The sequence below is a fragment of the Sebastes fasciatus genome, chromosome 9 (assembly GCF_043250625.1).
Source record: "Sebastes fasciatus isolate fSebFas1 chromosome 9, fSebFas1.pri, whole genome shotgun sequence".
NCBI lineage: Eukaryota > Metazoa > Chordata > Actinopteri > Perciformes > Sebastidae > Sebastes > Sebastes fasciatus.
This window is the reverse complement of record NC_133803.1, coordinates 19,447,681-19,470,074: the sequence shown is the minus strand read 5'-3', so window position 1 is coordinate 19,470,074 and position 22,394 is coordinate 19,447,681. Positions and strand designations below refer to the sequence as shown.

The 22,394-nt window shown below is 39.7% G+C and overlaps 1 protein-coding gene across 3 annotated transcripts; it reads left to right on the top strand.

Moving 5' to 3' along the window:
• The first annotated feature begins 577 nt into the window (after positions 1-577).
• Positions 578-20,882, top strand: tmem63ba (transmembrane protein 63Ba). 3 transcript variants are annotated; one of them, XM_074646504.1, is made up of 24 exons: positions 589-892; positions 8,666-8,884; positions 9,049-9,128; positions 10,822-10,863; positions 12,026-12,116; positions 12,227-12,264; positions 12,393-12,535; positions 13,801-13,852; positions 13,958-14,066; positions 14,170-14,240; positions 14,830-14,910; positions 15,046-15,169; positions 15,606-15,739; positions 15,862-15,999; positions 16,319-16,472; positions 16,645-16,751; positions 16,897-16,983; positions 17,103-17,168; positions 17,500-17,662; positions 18,419-18,524; positions 18,719-18,886; positions 19,010-19,125; positions 19,224-19,295; positions 20,029-20,882. In XM_074646504.1, exons 2-24 carry the CDS (start codon positions 8,690-8,692, stop codon positions 20,203-20,205), a joined length of 2,514 nt encoding a protein of 837 aa, XP_074502605.1. In that variant the 5' UTR covers positions 589-892; positions 8,666-8,689; the 3' UTR covers positions 20,206-20,882. The 3 variants fall into 3 exon arrangements, with proteins under 3 accessions (XP_074502606.1, XP_074502605.1, XP_074502604.1); XM_074646503.1 differs by having other exon boundaries at positions 607-892; positions 10,825-10,863; XM_074646505.1 differs by lacking the exon at positions 10,822-10,863 and having other exon boundaries at positions 578-892.
• Positions 20,883-22,394: the final 1,512 nt, after the last annotated feature.

Sequence of the window (22,394 nt, the reverse complement as noted above, 5' to 3'; positions counted from 1 at the left end):
TCCTCATAACAAAATAAAATAAAATGAAATATGGATAAAACAAAATGGAGAGAAAAAAAATTAAAGAAAGAAAGAAAGAAAACTAAATAAATAAATAAACAAATAAATAAATAAATAAATAAACAAATAAACAAATAAATAAATAAAAACACTTAAAAAAAAGCCAACATAACTGGGCAAGATCAATATCATGTGACTGTGTACAGTGTGTGTACGCTTGAGAGGGGGTGGGGGTGGCTGGCTGTCAGTCAGGGTGAAAATGAAATGAAGGCAAGATTAAAAAGAATAAGATAAAATAAAATAAAATAAATATAAACAGGTAGATAGATAGAAGTAAAAGAATGATGGATAAAAGGATGGTGTTTAATAGGGTGTTGGATAAAAAAGATGATGTTTTAAAAGAGAATGATGGATAAAAAGGATAATGTGGTTGTATGTGGTGTGTGGACTGTAACTGGAGTTAAATGTAATCATGGGTTAATAGTGGTGGTGGTGGGGTGGTTTGTTTTGGAGGATTATGTGCTCTCTCTCTATATGATCTAGTTCTATTTTACGTCACCTTACGTAAACCCTGCGTGACGTCGCCTCCCGTTGGACTGGTCGGTTAGCATTAGTTGTTCAACTGGCTGACAGACAACAACCGGAGCAGCTGAGACTGAGACACCGAGACACCGAGACACTGAGACACTGAGACACTGGTCTATCACTACTACTACGACTAGCACCGTCTCACTGAGGAGCTACACGTGTTGTGACCACGTCGTTAATTCTCCATACATCGTTATATAGATAGATATCCACCTGTTATCTGCTACATCGAGCGGTTAGCCAGCTAACTGTTAGCTCACGTTAAGCTAACTGTGTTACTGTCTCTGCTGCGTATCATAACAAGGTGAGTTTGTTTCTCTTATTACTCTGTATTTATTGGTGTTTCACGACAAAACGTGTGTTTGGTTTGTATTGTGGTAGCTAAGCATTACCTAGCTTAAATGGCAAGCTTTAACTGCTTTTATTGAGATTAATAAACACAGTAAACAACATCCCCGTTACCGTATAGGACAACTGACTGACGTTAACGTGGTTGCTGCAGCTAAAGTGAGGTCAGTGGTGTGTGAGGTAGTGTCCTTAATTGATGGGCGTTAGGTAGGGTTATTAAACAAAAGTAGGTTGGTTATAATAGTGGGGATTCTAGTGTTGTATTAAAAATAGGTATCTGTGACATTCATTATTATTTTATCGGTTGCGACACTCGAGCCACAAGATTAAGTTCTCCTGCTGGTCCTTATCAGGCACTGGGATGTTTGGTTTGTTGTTAAGTCACTGTTCATGTTCTGCTATTCATGATGAAGTACATCAATAGCTATTTCAGTCAGCAGTCTTGCAATACATTTAAGTTTAAAACAAAAATTCTCCCTTTTAATAGAATACATTTGAACAAGTAGCTCCTTAAGCTGAACATTAGAGACAATTAGACACAGTAAATAAGTGATTTACAGTAAGTGTGTTATAAGGTTGAATCAGGAAGTGGTCACTTACTCCCACTACTGTTGTAGCTATCTGATAAATAAATAAAATAATTAGGCTTCAGTCCACAGCTTTAAAATCTAATCAATCAATCCATCAATATACAAACCCAAGCACCACGTCACAATGACAATAAGAATCCCCTCCAGAAATGTTTGAAGACATAAAAATAACTCTGCATTGTATAATAATAAATGAATAGTTACTAGATTACAAAGCGCTAGATTACGTTGGCCTGCTGGTCCTCATCAGGCTCTGGGATGTTTGGTTTGTTGTTAAGTCACTTGTTCATATTCTGCTATTCATGATGAAGTACATCAATAAGCGAGATGTCAGAATATTTTTCGAATAATAAAGAAAATTGTTTTAGACCTCCACAATGCTTGGCTGTCTGCTGTAGGAAGAGATATTACACAATGCAGCTATAGTTTTAATGTTTTTGGATTCAGGCCAGCATTTTGACACACCTTTTTAGATAACTGGCATAAGATGAGTAATTCCTAACATATCTTAGTTATCTAAGGCTAGTATCGAGAGAATGTCTTTGACAGGCTACACAGTGTTACACTGACATGGGTGTCATCATGGACTAATGACTACTCACAGTAGTGACAGATAATGCGCTTTAAATGCTTCCCTGTGCACAGCCTGTAAAGGGATAAACATGAGCTGGCTGCTGGCAGTCTTAATATTTTGTTTGTTTGACATTAATGAATATTGATGGAAAGCTTTCCAAGAAGAAGTCTGACAAAGAACTGCTCATATTGATTTCATACAAGATAACATAGGGCCTCACTAGCTTGACTGCTTACTAAGTGCTCAGTGTATCTGTGCTTTTCCTACATGAATAATGTTTTTACATTTTACTAGGGCGGACCCGGATGCTTCGTAGCTTCGATTGGTAATTGACCTCCAAATCAGTATTCAAATGCTTTGTTTTTGTTTATTTTTTATATAAGTATGTATTAATAATTTATAAATCCCAAAATAGCCCGTGAAATAAGGAACAATCCCACAACATTATTCATATTCAACATTAGTTATTATTAGATATTCTCAGGCGGATATCACTGTTTGTTGCGTGTAGAGGTGGGTGGGTGGACAGTAGTGCGGCAGAGGCACTGTAACGGGGAGAATGAGGCAGACAGACAGAAGAACATGTCAGCCTGTTGCGCCACACCACAAAGTGAAGCTTTGAATACCTTCGAATATTTCTCACTGAAGCTTCGAAGCCCAAAAAATGGTATTCTGGACAGCCTTACATTTTACCATGCTGAAAGCGAGGCTTGACCATTCTTAGTTGGATTAAATTTTTTTGTGGCATTAATCAATCATTTGTGTTATTATTACTTCAGAAATCACTAATACAATTAATAAATTGAGCAGCTGTTCAGGCCTCCCTTTACAACACACAAATCCAGTCTTTTTAAGGTAGAATTCAATTACAGAAGTAAGATTACTTTTACAGAGATAGTGTAATTCATTGGATTTATACAACAGTGATTAAGAACCTACGTTGTGCTGCTGATTTTTAGATGAGAAGCTACGTGCACTTCAATTTAGCGTTTTATAGCATCAAACGTGATTTGTCGTCCATTTAATGCAAATGCTGGTATGATCTCCTCTATATTGTTGAATTTTTAATACAGTATAAACAAATACCAATTATTATGTACGTATTTATGTCAGCAGGGGAAGAGACTCCAACATTGAACTTATTTCCTTTTTTCCTACTGGTCTTTACATTCATGCCGTGACATGATTATGAAACCGTACTCTATCGTCATAATCTGTGATAATCAAAGCTCAGGCACTGAGCAGTTGTCAATGATTTACAGGCTAATACCAACAAGGCTAATATGTGCAAATCTTTATTATCAGCATTGTTGGCAAATCCATGCCAAGTATGACATTGTTGTGAAGCAGGTTTGTAAATTCACGAGATCAACAGGGCTCATAATGGATTCAAAACAGTGTTTATACAATACTAATACTTTGATATGCAATTACAGATTTGATTATATTTGAACAAGTTTATGTGGAATTGTGGAATTATTGTTGTTGGCACCTTCCTTATACGGTGTGCCCCTATTCTTTGTTTCTAGTTTTCACGTTGTTTCTCACCAACCTTTTATGATAAAGACTTGATCAGGACACATTTTTATTGAGAGTAGCGTATTAAGGTTAGGCAAATTATTTACTTGTGATGTGTGTTGTGAAAATAATGTACGATCTCTCGGTCAAAGGCTACGTGGTGATTGTTTTAGACCAACACCTGTAAATATCTGTCACTGAGTTGTTTTTGTTTTTGCTGGACATACAAGTGAACATCTTAATTGTTAGTGGAAGTGGAACTTTTAAATGTTGCTTATATCTTTTTCCTGCAGGGAGCACACAATACATGTCTTTTCTTGACCTAAACAATCATATAATCATAAATAACATATTACATTGAAGGTTTCTGGTCATTATATGATTAATATAAATGAGTTGAACAAAACCGGTTACTGTTGACACCTAGGGTGTGCCCCTCCTTTTGTTAAATTTGGTTTAATTTAGCTGGGAAAGCAAGGTAGAGCATCACAAGTTGGTGTTGCATGACAACTGCTAGTCAAATTCATAACCCACGGTTTTAAAGCATTGAAAAAAAGCCTGTTCAAGTATTTAACTTATGAAGATCAAAGGAATAATGACTCACATAGTTTAAATTTAAATGCACAAGGACATGAATATGTGTGCTCTTGCTAATTGTAGATGAAAGGCTTTATAGTGTTGTGCAGTTTCAGAAGCCACTTTTTCCTAACATGAAGATGGAGGTACACTTAACAGTAGAAAGGTTTGCATCTGAATTATCAGCTTTATAATGAACATGCAGCTGCATGCAAGGACTTGAATGAGCCACTGTATTGTATGATGTTTTCATTTAATTTGTCTTTGTAGAAGTTTGGCTCTGATATTGTTTGTCTAACTAGACAAAAAGCATACATTATCCCAGACAATTAGACAACCCGTATTGTTTTTCCTGCTTAAGCTGTAGAGCAAACAGCAGACTCGCTCTAGATTGAGTTTCAATTGGACAAGCATCGGATTTTCTCCCCCACTGCCTTCATCCCCTTTATGTTTATTTGTATTTTGAGAATGTGTGCCCGACTGATGGTGCCATAGCAACTAGCATCAGGTGGAAAGGTGGCACAGTATTTCTGTGCCGCTGAGTCATGCACACACACAGTGCTGTTAGAAATGGTTCTAGACATTGAAATTATAATGAAATCAAAATTAGTTTCAGTCTTAAACTTTTGTTTGCAATTTTGGCTGTTACACTAAAGTCATAGACAAATCGATTTGATTACTATTCAAATAGATAGCAGAATACACAAAACACACAGATATGCAGAATACACAAAACCCACCCCTTGTTTCATCAGGGCTCAATAATATCACTGACAAATATGTGATTAAATATTTCATGCTGCCCAAGCTTGTAGCTACAGGCTTTCACATTTTTACTATTCAGAGTTAAGGTAATATTGTATTTTATTCAACAGAAGCAGATTACAAATCGCAGCAAAGTTGAGAGTGGATTTGATTTCAGAAAAACATCAACTTGGTGTTAAATATGAGGGTTAATGTTTCTATAATGAGTTCTTTGGTTTATTAATATGTCATTCACTATTTCAATTGAGATATTGTGACTAAATTGTACTTGCTTGCTGTCAGGAGTCATGGTCCAAATTTATGTATCACACTTTTAATGTTTTGCTGAGATCATAGGGATGCACAGATGTGGATGCCGGATCGGATATCGGCATAGCATACAGCTTATTAATTAAACACTGGTATCGGATCGGCACTCTGTGTCAGCCGATACCCAAAGCCCAGGTATCGCTATCAGGACTGAATAAGTCAGATCAGTGCATCCCTAAACAAAGGTAGCATAGTGGAAGACTGCAAGCAAGTAAACATCACAATTTCAAAAATATTTTTAAAAATTGGCTTTGCAAATGTTCTATGAGGAAGGAAATGCATTTCAACACATTTGTGAGACCACATTTTGGTGATAAACACTACGTACTACTATGTACACAATGTACCTTTGTCTGTTTACAAGAAAACCCAGCAGGGCACCCTATAAGCAGAGACGCAAAACTTATAGCACCCACACTAGGAGCTGCAGTACCTTTGTGAATGCAATTCAAGTGTAGAGAATGTGTAATTGGATAAAAAAATATCTTTTTATTTTCAACATTTACGTTTTGCCACGGTCTGTCTTTTCTCATTGCCTTTTTATGTAAAATTTTCCAAAAACATAAAGGCCGTGCATTTCAACAGCTGACTCAACTCTTGGATGTTGGTGGTTCTCACAGACTACTTTAATTATCACTTTGCTCTATTGAAGTACTGTTAAGTAGTAGAGCTGCAACTACAGATTGTTGTTGTCGATAAATCTGTTAATTATTTTCTCGATTAATCGGTTAGTTGTTGGTCAGAAAATGGTGAAAAATGTCGATCAGTGTTTACCAAAGCCCAAGATGACGTCTTCAAATATCTTGTTTTGTCCACAACTCAAAGATATTCAGTTTAGTGTCATAGAGGACTAAAGAAACCAGAAAATATTCACATTTAAGAAGTTGGAATCAGAGAATTTTTCTTAAAAAATTACTCAAACTGATTCATTGATTATCAAAATAATTAGAGATAAATTTAATAATTGACAACTAATCGATTAATTAATCATGCCAGTTCTATTCAGTAGTTTACGCTAAATTTATGTGATGCTGAGTGCCTCACGGCAGAATAATTTGCCTAACCAAATGTTTTGTTTCAATTTTACATTCCTTGATTCCTGAATCCTGAAAGATGGATACCGTTTACCTTGTAAAGATTGACTATGTTACTCAAGAAGATTCACAATACTTCCCAATTCCCATGACACTGACATTGCAGCCATGAGGTGGGCTTACTGTACCATAAGTAACATCTGTAACTTAGGTGTTATAATAAGTTGTTTTTGAAATGTGCTTTTCAAGATGTTGGTGTTGAATGTTAAGCAGTCTGAACTGTGGCAATGGGTCCAGGATGTGCAGCAGTGTTGTTGAAGGCACAGGGGGGTATGTTGTGTCCTCCTTGGGTTGAGACCGGTCCATTTGAACCCTGCGGTCTCTATCGGCTTATTGTTCAGCTCTGGCTGCGTCCCTCTCCAGTGATGTCACAGCATTCCAGGGAGCGGATAAATGAGTTAGTGTTAGGGCAGATGAGCAGCATCGTGAATGCTGCTGGTAATAGTGGGTCGAAGGGCACAAGTATAGCAGTGACACTGTGCAAACGCACTCGCCATCAGAACACCTACGCGCCTTCCTCAAGCCCTTCGTTCATTCAGTCTGTGTGAAATATGAAACGTTTTTAAGTGTGATAGCCTGTAGATCAGGGTAGGTACGTTTTTATAGGATGGAGAAGGTACTTCAGCATTTACGTTATTTGTCTCAACATCTCAAATCAATACTTTTTTTAATCACTTCTGTTCACACTTAAAGGTAGGGTTGGTAGTGCTGTTCAAATACTTTTTTTTGTTATATTTGTTGAAATTCTCATTACATCCCTACAGCAATCAATATGATGATAAGCAATCTAATGCTCTGACAAAAAAAAGAAAAAACTCCAGTATCTTTGGCTGTCGCAGGACTGTAATAAGCCAGTTCATTTGGGCTGAATGAATCATTTTGGGGGAGTGGCTTTGGAGGGCAGCCTGAACAAACGGACTGTCAGTGTTGCCAACTTTGTTGCTAGATTTAGGGACTTTTGATGCTAGTGCTGCCTGCTACTTTCATTGGAAAAGAGTTGGCAACACTGGGCTTAGTTTTTCGGTCGGAAAATTGTTAAAAATCTAGGTTACTCTTGTATGTTGGGTATGTCCAAAGCGCATGTTGTCAGGGATTCTTGGATGGCTAGTGTTTTATCTAAGCAATACTTTTTCCCTGCACCTCATAATGGCTAGGGAGTTTAAATGGACATTTAGGCCTAGTCCATATCCTGACCAAGAGTATCCCTGTATGAGTCAGTGAATGTGGACCGGAGGACTTACCAAGAAGTCTTTTTAAGCCTGGAGATCCAGTGTGTCACACTTCATTTGTGCCAGGGCAGGAGAAAGGACTATCTGGATTTACTGTTATGCTGTTATTCTGGGACTCTTTTACGAACCAGTCTGAATCCTTAAGGTCGGGAGCAAACGGCTAAGATCATTGGGCTCTTGCTTTAGTGTTAGGATCAGTTTGTTGTTATTGAGATACATTTCTCATAGGATTTATTACCCCTCATACACTATGCATACTTTGTCAGTGTTTTCCATCATTATCCTTTAGGTATCTTGTTGTTGTTTCTTACTGAAATTCATCAGAGACTGTCTGAAAGGAAGAGTGTAAAGTAACAGGCCTCTCGCGTGCGGCTCATCTCTTGAGCCGCACTTGTCATGGGTAAACAGTAGACACCTTGCTCCTAACCTATTAACACTTAAATGACCCATTATAATGTGAAAAGGTTTCTCCAACTTTTCAGCAGCTGTCTGCAGGTTTTAGCTCATTGTTCTGGTCCTCCAACCCAAACAGACTGTATGGTTGAGTCACTGTTCTTCTCAAATCCCAATACATGACTGTACGCAGCAGTGTCTATCAAACAAGCTCAGGCAAGACGAGTGTACGCCACCTGCTTATGACAAAAAGAATGATGAAGCACACAAGTGACTGAAGTATACATTTTTACATACCACAGTTATTTCCCTTTAATTCAGAACAAAGTTGAACTATGTGTCATTTGAGTGGCCACAAACGAGGAACAGAAAGTGTTACATCGTTTAAAACATGCAGGTTTCATGCATGTGGTCAAAAGCAACAGCATGTGACTAATGACAAGACCGAAATGCCAGCCTTGGTAAAGGGGTCAGGAAATTTAAATTGCATTGTCATCATTACTGTAGAGTCTCGTTATGTGTGCTTTACAGTTATTTCCATGTTCTCTCCATTCTGTCTGGGGGAAGTTGCTCTTCAGAATTTGTCCATAATAGACACATACAGTGTGACCAATTATACTGGAATGCAATAGTAATAATCAGCATACTTGGTTTTCTAAGACTTTTGTCTCTTCTTTACAGGTTGCCAACATGTTGCAGTGAGTAATGTACCGAGTGTTGATATTAATAATGGCCATCTGGGAGGCGCGGGGATGCACCAATTCAGAAAGCTGCCCGACGCTGGCGCCCAATTCCTCCAGGGACTACTGTTACTCTGCCAGAATACGCAGCACAGTGCTCCAGGGCTTGCCTTTCGGCGGGGTGCCTACTGTCCTTGCCCTTGACTTTATGTGCTTCTTGGTGAGTCAATATTTTCCACACAGCTGTCAGAATTGAGATAAAATACTTCCAGGAATGTTTTTTATGATAAACAGCTTCAAGCAGTTATGTAACTTTTGTATTGTCTGTAATGTAAATAATGTGACTAGAGGGGTTGACAGCCACTGTTTATTTTGTACTTCTAGGGGCTGCTGTTTGTGTTCTCCTTCTTGAGAAAAGTAGCGTGGGACTATGGGCGCCTCGCTCTGGTGAATGACGCTGACAGGTAACTAAAAAACATTGATCCAGACTGGAGGGTCCAGTACCAAGGCTTTCAGACTTGTTACGGGTCATTGAAAGCAATAACATTATGCCAACATGCACTGATATATCAACTATGGGTGAAATTAGATATGTCAACATTTCACTTTCTTTATACATGTAACAAGTGCTGAATACACAGTAGTGGTTAATGGTTAACATTTGGTACATGCCATTGTCCAAAGTGACCTAAAAAAGCATCCAAAAATATATTTTTTTTAGTACTTTGTGTTCAACATCTTGATGATTGATCCTCATGTGATGTCAGGCTATTTACACACAGTTGCAGGAGAAATCAGCATGTAACGTTTGCCAGGGTTTAGACGGGACTTTCTGTAAAGCCAGTGTAGCAAGCAGTAAGTCAGAAACCTGCGCTAAATGCCCCTGCTTGATACAGAGCCATTGTTAGGCATTGATATGATTTGCCTATTGTCAGAATGTGTACGGTGGTTAACGGGGACACAATATTACAAAAGTCTCGTCGCCATTTAAATGTTAGTGTCTGAGAAGGTACTAGCCATTGTGGCTGGTGACCCTTGTTGAGTCAGCATTTGGCGCTTGGTGGCTGTTCATTCTGGGGGAAGGTTGACACTGAAAAATCCTGTTCTGAGGGTGGAGTTTTTCTGACAGAAGCAGGCATCACAAGGATGGCACTCCAGACAGGAAGTCAGTGTCAGCAGTTTCCCTTTTTAATGTCAATAATGCACTCTGGCAGTGTCACGCTTTGCTGCTTGTTACATGGTTTGTTCCCTTTGAGATAGAAAGGTCAGACTGCCTTTGGAATGAACCTGAAATGGAGGGGAAAAGAAACATGATTAGCAACTATATTATTTATTTAAATATCCCTTTAGATCCATTTCCCGGAGCACTTTAAAACCACTGTCTGCATCTAAAGCCCCATGGACTGTAGTTGTTATATGAAGCTATGCTGCCAGATATATTGGGGTAATTTGACACTGATGTCTGCACACTGATCAAATAATGAGAATCGTTGTAGAAGCAGCCAAAGAGGCGAGGCGAGGCGCGGCGCCTGTCAACAAGGACTGCTCATTTATAAACGTTGAGGTGAAACAACATGACTGATCAAGTTAGTTAGAGAGGGAGTTCAGACATCGCTACAGACCTCTCTGACTGTGAACCCTGGAAAGTGCATGACACAGTGCTCCATCACCTACATCCCCCTGTTGTGTTTGTGTGATGTTGCAGCTTCACTATTTGTGCAGCTGCATGTGAGCAGAGAGTGGTGCGAGGATGGGAGGGGGCTGGCCGCATGGGACACTTTTGTAAGGAAATGTAGTTTGTTATCTCATGACACTGTGCTGACTTGAGATCAGCGTCTGTCTTTTATGTTCTTGTAACAACTGAAAATGTAACCTTCACTAGGAAGCTTGATTATGAATCATCAAAAATGGGGTATAAATGTGACGTGTCTGTTGCTCCAGTTACATAAGCCATGACTCAGGGTTATTATACCGTAGGCCATAAATGCATTTATATGGCTGTATAATGTATACCAGAATGAATAGAAACCTTCATTGGTATGCCTGTGGTGTAAAATGCTTTCCCAGTTTTTCTCTGAACCAGCACCCTCACTGGCCAACAGGGCCATTTCCTCTCAACTAAACTGAATGGCTTTGTTTTGCTTCTCTTTTCACCAGAAGAATGGATCAGCGGTACAGTCGCCTGGATGATCGGGAATAGTATGTTATCGTCATATCGGAGTCTCACTGCCTTTTCCTTCTCTCCTCTCCCGTCTCTGTAGTTAACCTAACTCATAACTCTTGTCCACTCTGCCCAGGCCGCTGTGGGTTTCAGCCTGTCTTTCACTCTTGATGGTTTAGTGTTTTTTTTCCTCCTCCTCCAGGCGTTTCCCAGTGCCAGGCTCCTAATTATTCTCCCTCTCCTTGTCACTCTTTTATTTCTGCTGTTGGGTATGCCTGTCCTTTCTCACTGTCCTAATCAGATCTGTGCTAATCTGTGTATTGACCTCTTTATGAAGCACGGATTTCTTCGGTGTGAGCGCACCGCATGAGCTGCACAGGCAGGATCCTGACAGGGAGAGGTAATGCTTCCCCCGTTGCTGTTCGTAGGCAGGCCCTGACATGGTACAGCTACATTATGTCCTGTCTGCTAGAGCTGAGAGAAGCCATTCTGACTTCTCACAGGAATGTGAGAGAGGAGGACTGATGGTGGATTACAGCCGCAGGCTCTCTCCTCATTCCATTAGAGATCTCTTAGAGCCCTGGGTGACGTCATCCTCTCATGTAGTATTGAACACTGAATGTTGGATTTCCAGCAGAGCCTGGGTCATCTTCATTTTTCCCAGTTATCTTTAAATTGACATGACCTCCCTGGGGAGTGCGCTCAAATGTATATACAGTATATAATAAAGCCTTGATGCTGTGTTATGTCAAGGAGAACCTGTGGCTCTGCTGGACAAACTCCATAAATCTGCCTCTTTATTGGTTTCTGTCATTTCCTCTGTGAATGTTCTTTTCTCTAGAGCTTTGCCTTCTAACTTTTTGTCGCAACCGTTTCCTCTGACAGTGGTGGTGTACTCAACCTGTGTAATGTAGACTCCTAATGCTGCCTGAAATGCGGCTGCAGAGATTGTTCCTGTGGTTGACTGGTTAACCAACCCAAATCCTGTGTTCAGCCCACACAAGATAAACAGGGGTGAATCTCTTCAGTCCATTTCAGGGCCTGTGTTTGTCTGTGTGTTTTGTTGTCAACTTCTCCATACCGATGGTAATCCTCACTATCCTGCGACACAAAGAACTAACATCCCCTTATGGTGAGTGGTGATGTTAGGTAGTTGTGTAACATCATGCAAATGCTATGTGTTGTGTGTTCTGCACACAGCGTGGCCTCTGCCTTGACATCAGAGACACCAGAACGCTATGAGCGCCTCACTTCAGTTTCCAGCTCTGTGGACATCGATCAGAGAGACACAGTAAGTATGCCAATGTTCTTACAGGATAAAATATAGTGCCCTTTCTAGGATGCACTATGTTGCATGTGATGCCTGTTTAACCTTCACTTCTCTGCTCTCTACTTTTTTAGGGCTTCTGCTCCTGGCTAACTGCCATCTTCCGCATCAAGTGAGTCAACCCACTCACCGCATATTGGAAATAAGAAAAATGAGTGTAATGCTTATTAAACTGGATATTACATATTTCCTTGACTCTTGAATTGCTCTTAAGTCTTTGTTGGTGTGTTCTCTCTGTAGGGATGAAGAGATAAGGGAGAAGTGTGGTGAGGACGCAGTACATTACTTGTCCTTTCAGCGCCACATCATTGGCCTGCTGGTAGTGGTGGGCGTGCTGTCCGTGGGCATCATCTTGCCCGTTAACTTCTCGGGAAACCTACTTGGTGAGTCGATTTGGAATTCACTACCAGGGGATCTTTGGAAATTTAGAGAATAGTTACATGTTTTTCTTAGTTTTGCTGTCAATGTTTGACTAGGTGAGGCTTCCTTGGCACCTTTATATTTGTCTTGCAGTTTTTTTTCTTGTTTTCCTTTTATCTGTCTTGTGATTTTTCTTTCTTCTAACTAAAACTGCCTTCTCATAAACAAAAATGTATAAAGCTGTGCATACTTCTCTAGCATGTAAGTCCAAACAATTGCAAACTTAAAATTAGATGATAGGAACTTGAAATTATACTTCTATTTTGAGAAATTTGATCCAGATTTATTTACTCTAGACCACACATTGTGGCATGCACTACAAACATAGAACAAAACAGCAGCACGAAGGCAGATCATTACTCAAAAAAGCACCTAGTTTTCATACTATCCTTGGTTTATCTGTCTGCAATACTAATATAAGTTTAAACACAGTCTTGTTTACATACTATTTTGTCAGGTACTTTTCTCTATTCTCAACAATGCTTGTGTTTTTATATTCAAACAAAACCTGATGGCTGCGTCCGAAATTGTCACTTCCTAAGAGCCTCCTTGCCGGTTGGAGAAGCGTAACCATGGTAACCGTGCCCACTTCATTTTTACCAAAACGAGGATTTGTGAGAATCAAAGTGTCTGAACTAATTAAAAATATATATTACGCCTAGCAAAGTGAAATTTTATACTTGCACTTAAATTGAAGCGTTATTGATGTTACAGAGCTGTCTGTCAACTCCTGTTATGAACGTCGTCGTCACTACCGCATTGCATTGTGGGATATTTATGCCGGCATAGTGTACAGCATTGCATACTGTAATACTTCACCGGAAATAGAATGTAATTTGCGTACTATTGGATTCATACTAAGGTTTCAGACACACTAACAAATCTCACATACTGACGCAATTGATATTCATCCCTCAAGCAGTTGTCATTACATGACTAACTGGTTCTACATGTAGCCTCGGTGCTGTACTTCTGCTTGTTGCTGTAATCTAAGTTTTTACTTCTATGGTGCTTCAGACTAACAGCAACTGTATTCATTCATTCATGGACGCTCAGTGTCGGGAATATTCATTGGCTACCCTGACAGCTACCCTGACCCTCAAATCATTGATGCTATTGGATGTTTCTCTTTTGGCTCTGGAGCAACATGTCAGCCAAAGTGAGCTGCAAGTGAACAGAACTCTTGCTGATTGACAAGTGATTGACTTTTTTTGTTTTTTTTCTACAGAAAACAATGCCTATAGTTTTGGGCGAACCACTATAGCAAATTTGGATGCAGCGTGAGTAATTCTTATACCATATTATATACTGTACTTTGTAGCCTTATGTTGAGTCTTCACTTTCAAATGCTGTCACTAAATCCCTTTTACCCTTTATTTTCTCAGTAATGCACTACTTTGGCTGCACACCACCTTTGCATTTCTCTACCTGTTACTAACGGTGTACAGCATGCGACGGCACACCTCCAAGATGCACTACAAGGAGGATGACCTGGTGGGTGGCATGGTTTCACAAAATGACTGTTTTATACACTACTTGTACACACATAAGTCTGAATTATGTTGGTAATTACTCCCCTGTCTTCATTTCCATGCAGGTGAAACGCACTTTATTTGTCAACGGAATCTCCAAATACGCAGAGGAGACTGAGATAAAGCAACACTTTGAGTAAGCACTCTTCAGGATCACTGGTATCCTGGCTCAACAGTTAATCTGTCTGCTTATAAAAATGGTAGAGTACACTGCTCTGTCGACACGGTAGCAAGCTGTGTAGTAACTGTATTAAGGTGTATGAGAGCCATACCCTTTCCTGTTAAAAACGGCTGTCTTGTGCTGGCCTATATGGCCGTGATCAGACAATGACGAGCCTATACGTGTAATTGTCCATAATAGAAGCCAGATTACTAGGATCATGCAAGTCATGTGTCAAGATGGTCGAAGACTGAGAAGGGGGTATTTGGCTCAACTTCTCAGCCAAATGGTATTAATCAAAACCTTATCTTTGCTCCTGCGCTGCAAAAAGGCCTCCATGCTTGAGTACCAAAAAAAAAAGAAGAAACTTAAAGTGAAAAAGAAATAGGACGATAGCTTTATTACTGTTTGTGGCTATTGCGTTCATACCTTTTTTTTGTGACTTGCCAATGTTATTATAATAAGTAGAGGTATTTCATCCACTGTAAGTACACTTTGCTGTTGCTTTCAATAATCTGTAAATTCAAACTTATTGTCTTTCTCCCTCCCTGCCCTTCTTCCATAGGCATGCGTATGAAAACTGCGTTGTACTGGAAGCTCGTATCTGTTACAATGTGGCCAGGCTGATGTATCTCAACTCTGAAAGGTAACAAAGTTTTAACCACAAGAAAGTGTGTGTGTGTGTGTGTGTGTTTGCCCTTTCATAGCATTTTAGGATGTACTTGTGAAGTGTCTGAAGTAGTCCTCCTTCAGTCTGACACAGCTGATGTTTTGCATGCAGGAAGAAGACGGAGCGCAGCAAAAAATTCTTCCTTGACCTGCAGGCCAAGGAGCATACTACCACCATGATCAATCCAAAACCCTGCGGACACCTTTGCTGTTGCATCATCAAAGGCTGTGAGCAGGTCAGAACAAATATATCAATATATCTCAGAAAAACACACTGACAGCCCTAACTGTACTTTAAAGTTGCAGTTATTACTAACATGCATTAATAGTAACAACACAAACAAAAAACATATAAAATTACACTCTGGAAATCTTTAACACCCAAATAAAATCAGTACAAACTAACCTCCCCCCCCACCAAAAAGAAACACTCATCTCAAAATACCCAATTTAATAATTTCCTCATTCAGGGAGTGTAGTGTCTTATGCAATTATTACATCTAAAAAGGCAAGTTGTAGTGGGAGTTGATATTTATCTAATGACATTAGGAGATAATCATACAGTTGACCTTGTGTATTAAGTGGTATTCACTATTACTGCAATGTAAGATAATGTCTAAACTAAAATAAAAAACATAAATCACAGAATCAGATTTCCTTTGTCCTTCTCAGGAAGAGGCAGTGGGCTTCTATACCAAGCTGGAGTCACAACTGAAAGATGACTACAGGAAGGAGAGAGAAAAGGTTAACAGGAAACCCTTAGGAATGGCCTTTGTCACCTTCCAGAATGAGTCCATGACAGCCATGTAAGTACATGTGATAAAATGTGTGAATGTATATCTGTGACATTGGTTTTAAATGTACAGATCATTTAGCTCTTGACCCACCTTAATGTCTGTTCTTTGTTTGGATGGATGTTTCTTTCCAGAATCTTGAAAGACTTCAATGCTTGCAAGTGTCAAGGCTGTCAGTGTCGTCAGGAGCCCAAGAGCTCTCAATTCAGCCCCAAGCTCCACACCCACAACTGGACTGTCAGCTACGCCCCTGATCCTCAAAATGTCTACTGGTAAGTACGCATTCAAGTCACATATTCTGTCCGCTGATTGTTTTCATTATTAATTACATAACTGCACCAATAGAAAAGGGTGGATACACTTTGGCAGAATAAAATTACTCGCTGAAAATACCCAAAGGGAATTCTACAAACACAGGCATGTTGATTTGTTATGCTCTTAATAGACTTTAGTCCACTTTGAGGAGACTTTCTCTCTCCAGATGACAAACAGTTTTTTGAGCTGCAGTATCAGTTTACTGGCCAGCTGTGTCCATAGCTGCGGGTCATCGGCCAGTGTCAATGTAACCGCTACATGACCTTCATCCCACAGGGAGCATCTGTCAGTGGGAGGATTTTCCTGGTGGATCCGCTGCTTGATCATCAACATTGTCCTCTTCCTCCTCCTCTTCTTCCTCACCACCCCGGCTATCATCATCTCCACAATGGACAAGTTCAATGTTACCAAACCAGTGGAGTACCTGAATGTGAGTGACTTTTTTGTTTTGTGAAAGGAGTGCAGTCAGTTTAGACATCCTTATCATTGCCATACTGAGCGTTTAAGTCCAAGCCGTCACAAGTCTGCTCGCTGTTGCAGAGGAACAGGAATTCTTCGATTCTTGACACAACATGTCCATGTCTCTGTGATCTGTCCTCCAGAATCCAATCGTCACCCAGTTCTTCCCCACACTACTCCTGTGGTCCTTCTCCGCCTTACTTCCTACCATTGTCTACTATTCTGCCTTCTTCGAAGCCCACTGGACCCGGTATGGTTTACTCTTTCTGCAGTCAATAATTCAGCATATTCATATTCAGTCATGTTGTCTTTATTTTTTTATATTGGAGATTAAAGTTGAATTTTGTTCTGTGTGTTTTTTTTAACATGTGTAAAAATTTCCTTTGGCCTTACAGGTCAGGAGAGAACAGGACCACAATGCATAAATGCTACACTTTCTTGATCTTTATGGTCCTGTTGCTGCCCTCCCTTGGACTCAGCAGGTATAGGATGTTTTTTTAATTTCTGCCCTGCAACACAATTAAATATAAAGCTATACATGAATTCATATTATCAGCCTAAATATTTTAGTTGATTGCTTCATTTCCCTTTGTCTTTGCAGTTTGGATGTTTTCTTCCGCTGGCTTTTTGACAGAAAATTCTTGGCAGATGCTACAATAAGATTTGAGTAAGTAGCATCATTTTATGGATTATAGCACCTTTCATACAATCATGCAGCTCAAAGTGCTTCACAGAGCAAGATTAGAACAGCACGGACAAAAAAATTCAAAAACTCAGAACAAAGCAGAACAGGATGAAATGTTCAACCGCGGAAACAATTTCTTTGGTACCATAACTCGTTTAAATGTTTAAATGTAAAAATGATCATTTAATCAACCATTTAGCAATAAACAACTAGGTGTCGTTTACGTAAATCAATTTTGAATTAAATGGGCTTCTGCAATAATGCATTTTCAATTTTCAATGTTAGTCTTACTGACTATATCTTTGCTCTTTAGGTGCGTGTTCCTTCCTGACAATGGAGCCTTCTTTGTGAACTATGTCATTGCGTCTGCATTCATTGGTAATGCCATGGACCTGCTGAGGATCCCCGGTCTACTTATGTACATGATCCGCCTCTGCCTTGCTCGCTCTGCAGCAGAGAGGAGGAACGTAAAGAAGGTTAGTGTGTTCCCTGCTCACCAGGTTGACATTATTCATGAATCCATGATCCATAAATGAGCTGCAGTCTGGAACTTTGAGCAAATATGATAGTTATTTTTTTATAAAGCTGTCAATATATCCTGACAGTAGTGGATAAGACAGATCATTGTTCCTCTGTTCCATCCTGTGCTCCTTATGGCATTTGCAAGATTTCATTGTGCCCAAACCAAAACAACCAATCAGAGCTGAGCAGTCTCTACAGCAGCTGTCAGTCACTGCTCACAAAACCGGTGAACTCCGATCAAATGGTCAAACGGGGTGGCGCTGATCAAATATGAATCAATATTCTGTTACTGTAATGCCTATTTCTCACCTCAAATGTTTTCAGAAACATCTTGTAGTGTACTGTTTAGCTGTAAAATGAGAAAGTCGGCGGCCATTAGTTAGCCAGTGGGGCACAACAGAGAGACTCACATGCACTATGGCTATGTAAACAAAGCACAGAAGCTCGGATTACAACACACAGAGAGGGAGAGCGACCTCATTCACACATACGTAGACATTACTCCTCTTTACATAGCAAATAGTTGATTGCTGCTATATTAATGGTCTGAATTTAGAATTTAGCACCTTTTAATTGTCATAATAAATGGGAATATCTGATATGATTTTAAATTTGAATTATTTTTTAATCTTAAATCAGCTTCACGTGATGTAGATATCGAAATTAGATTTTAGGATTTTCTTTAATATCCTGTAATTGTGTCTTCATAGCACCAAGCCTATGAGTTCCAGTTTGGGGCAGCTTATGCCTGGATGATGTGTGTCTTCACTGTGGTTATGACCTACAGCATCACATGCCCAATCATCGTCCCTTTTGGTGAGTTCTACCATTTATTACCACTGCTGGTATAACTGCTGTTTCACATCAAGATAGTGTGCTTATTAAATTACAACAGGACAAATATACAGACGGCAGGGAGCATTCAGTGGCTCTGTTCTTTATACACAAGCTTATCAGCAGGCCTTATTGGATTAGTTCCACTAATTGTCTTGTCTCCCTTCTCTGCGCAGGGCTGATGTACATGCTACTGAAACATTTAGCAGACAGGTACAACATGTACTACGCCTATCTGCCATCCAAACTGGACAAGAAGATCCATTCTGGAGCGGTCAACCAAGTGGTGGCTGCTCCTATTCTCTGTCTCTTTTGGCTTCTGTTCTTCTCCACCGTTCGCTCGGGTAAGATGAGGACTCCATCTGCTGGCCACTAATGTCCTAACACGTGTCCACATATAGTTACAGCGTCTGCCACTTTGGTCTGAAGCATTACTAACAAGTGTCCCTCCAATTTCTTTCCCCCAGGGTTATCAGCTGCCACGTCCGTGTTCACGTTCATAGTTTTGATCATCACAATCATTATCTGCCTCTCTCACGTCTGCTTCGGACACTTTAAATATCTCAGCGCTCACAACTACAAGGTAACAAGATAGTCACCCTTGCATACATAAATTCACCAGTATTTGAGACCAGTATGATATTCAGCTACTTATGTTAAATGCATGTTTTTCTGTCCTAGATTGACACCCAGGCAGTGGACGGGTTGGAGAATGGGCGTCCAGTGTGCCCTACTACCGCCACCAAGGCAGCGGTATGTATTCAGTCATGTTTATTGTATAACAATGTGATACTCAAGATCAGTGGGAAGAGATTATAACACATAATGCAAAAGCTTGTAGGTGGTGACCATGGGGCAAAAAGTCCAAAACAAAGGAAAGAGGTGTGAAATCTTTATTTGTTCAAAGTTTTGACCACAAGGTCTTTGTCAAGGCTTAAAGAACAAAGTCAAACAGTTGTAGCTTAACAGATCATATATGATTGGGAGGGAAAGTAGATACCACTACCTCTGGATAAAGACACTTCCATATAGGTTTGCAAACACACATCTAATTACATAAAACATATGTGCTGCCTTTTTATGGATCATCCAATACAAATGAACATTTTAATGATGAAATACAACCCAACTTAGGACCCAAATACAACAGTTACAGTGGGGGTAAAACCATTACCTAATGGGTCTGTGTTTTTCTTCAGCAATATTTTGTTAAGAAAAGAGTACCTTGTTTTTTGGCATTAAATGTATGTTTTTTGTTGTTTGTTGATTTTATTAATGTAATAGCAATGTCAATCTGTTGCCCAATACTAGCCTTGAACTTGGAATTCTTTTAACTTTGTTTAAAAAATGTAATTTAATGTTAAATGGTTCTGAACATATTCATTTTATGCTGCAATACCGGCTATAAGGCAAATTGTAGTTAAGTGTGCATATGTCATAAGGAGGACTTATCCTGATTATCCTCATTTAATTTTTTCCCCTACAGCAAATGTACATCGCTGAGGTACTTCAAGACCCAAATTCAGAGGCTGGTTCAGGCAGTGGCGAGGAAGACGGCCAGGGGTCCTCGCAGGACGAGGAAATAATCAATGTCGAAAATGGCCTGAATGAGGACTTCCAGTCTGGTGAGGACAGCCTCATTGATAACGAAGTGCGGCACTGATGCTGCCTGGAACAGAAAAAAAAAATCCCTTAAGTTTAACTTGAGGAGTGCACTGAATATGTGAATTAAACTAGGAACTGAACCAACGGTTCTCCAAAGCATCTCAACCTCCATCGAGGGACTTTACACTAACATAAGCACACTGTCTACTAAGGATTGAATGGATTATCGCTCAAGGACATTTCCTTCACTGGATCTCATCAAACCACATCTTCTGTCCATGTACCTGCAGAGGGAATCTACTCTGACAATGCAAGGGTAGTGACATCCTTCTGCCCCGATTATAGCTGAGGCACACCCCAAAACACTGCACATGGACACATGAAAGAAAGACACTAATGCACAAATGAAGAATAGTTTGCCTTGTTTTGTAAGGGAAGTGATATTCTGTCTGTGTTTCCTTAACATTATTGCACTTGAAAGAGAGGATCTGTCCTATAAGCACGAGTCTCCCTAAGGTACTGTACAGCATGCCTTCAAGTTCAAATGGTGGAGGGATTTCCCTATAATCCTTTGCCAGTATCTCTAATAGTCTGCACTAAATGCTTCCCCTGAATAAGCAGCTGGTGCGAGAGGAGAACAAGAGAAGAGTTTTCCCAGACCACCTGACTGCTTGGTCTGTGCAGATGTCTCAAAATGGTTCTTCCAATTCCGTAACAGCCTTTTAAAAAAAACAAGGAAGAAAAAAAATCACTGCTACTACTAACACTCCTGGACGCTTCAACACTGTACAGATGCAAAAACTCTGGATTTGTAAAACAGCCTTTTTTTGACATGGTATTTATTTGTAAGCATTGAATTTAAAATGCTATCAAGCTTGATTCATCCCTAAACTGTGGAAGAAGATAATTCATATCTTGGCACACTACATTGATAATGATGTTTTTGGCGTTCAGTCTTTGAGCCTTTTGTTGGGACTGCTGTTGGACTGCTGCTACTGATGCTGCCCACCCAGTAGGGGGAAGTCCTTGCACGGCTGCTGCAGGAGGACTGGAGGCCAGGAGCCTGCTGGTCCTTCTGTGTTGCTCAGAGGATGGAGAGAAAGGCCTTTTGGGGGGTTTTCTGGGTCAGCTTCATATGATACTCATTGTGACTGGTTCTCTTTATCTGTTATTTTAATTTGTATCTTTTTGTCCGTATGTTTACGTCTTTATGTAGAGAAATTAGCGTTCAGTGTAGGTGGCTACTGATAGTTTTACCAATAAGCTAATCTATACCTTATCCCTCAGTCCTCTCCATTTTCTTCATGTAGGTAGCATATTGTTCCAGTGGAGCATTGTTACAGTTTCCCATTTGCTATTACTCAATGCCGAGTTGTAGATTGTTTAACTCAAATTGTGCAATTTTGGTGATAACATATCAGATCGGAGGCTAGGCCAAATGACAGAGTTACACCGGTGGATGTCATTCTCAAACCCTAACTTTATGCTATTGAATACTACTATGCCCCCCTCATCGAAAGCCAAATGGAAGATGTATTCATTATGTTGATTCTTGAGTTAAGAAGTCATTAAGTTTCCTCCCATAATGATACGTTCCATTTGCAGATCCAGTTATAAAGCCTCTACCAGAGCAATAGTAATATACTCCACACTTGATCCCGATCTGCCTCAGCCACATGAAGCAGCTTCTTTTAAGGAAGACTCTGACAAAAAACACATAAAATACAAACACCATGTAACAAATTATAATGTGAAACAAAGTGCCCACACAGTTATGACCTTACTCAGGATCTATCAAGCTATTTTTTCATATGCTATATTTAATTTCTTCCTTAGTCAAGACAACACTATGAGCTGCCCCATTAATTACAAATAAGATTGTTGGTAAACCAAGGCTGCAGACAAAGCACCACTAAAGTCTGTCACTGTGGACCAATTATTGTTATTTGGCCAGAAAAAGGTAATATCCAGCTGCTCGGAGAACCATTGTGGGAAATGTGCACTAATCTAACTTTCACTTATATGATTGACGGAAGGGCTCACCCCTCCCTGTGGGTGTAATCATGACAATGGTAAACTGTTTCCATAATTTGTCCATGGGTATATTGGCACCACATATTATTATGGTACTAACAAGAGAATTGTTTGACACCATTGAGTCTGGTGCTCTTCTAGTCATGATAAGGTGATTTTATTTTTTTATACCTCTTCATTTTTATACCTCCGAGATGTCTTGAAATCTCTGAA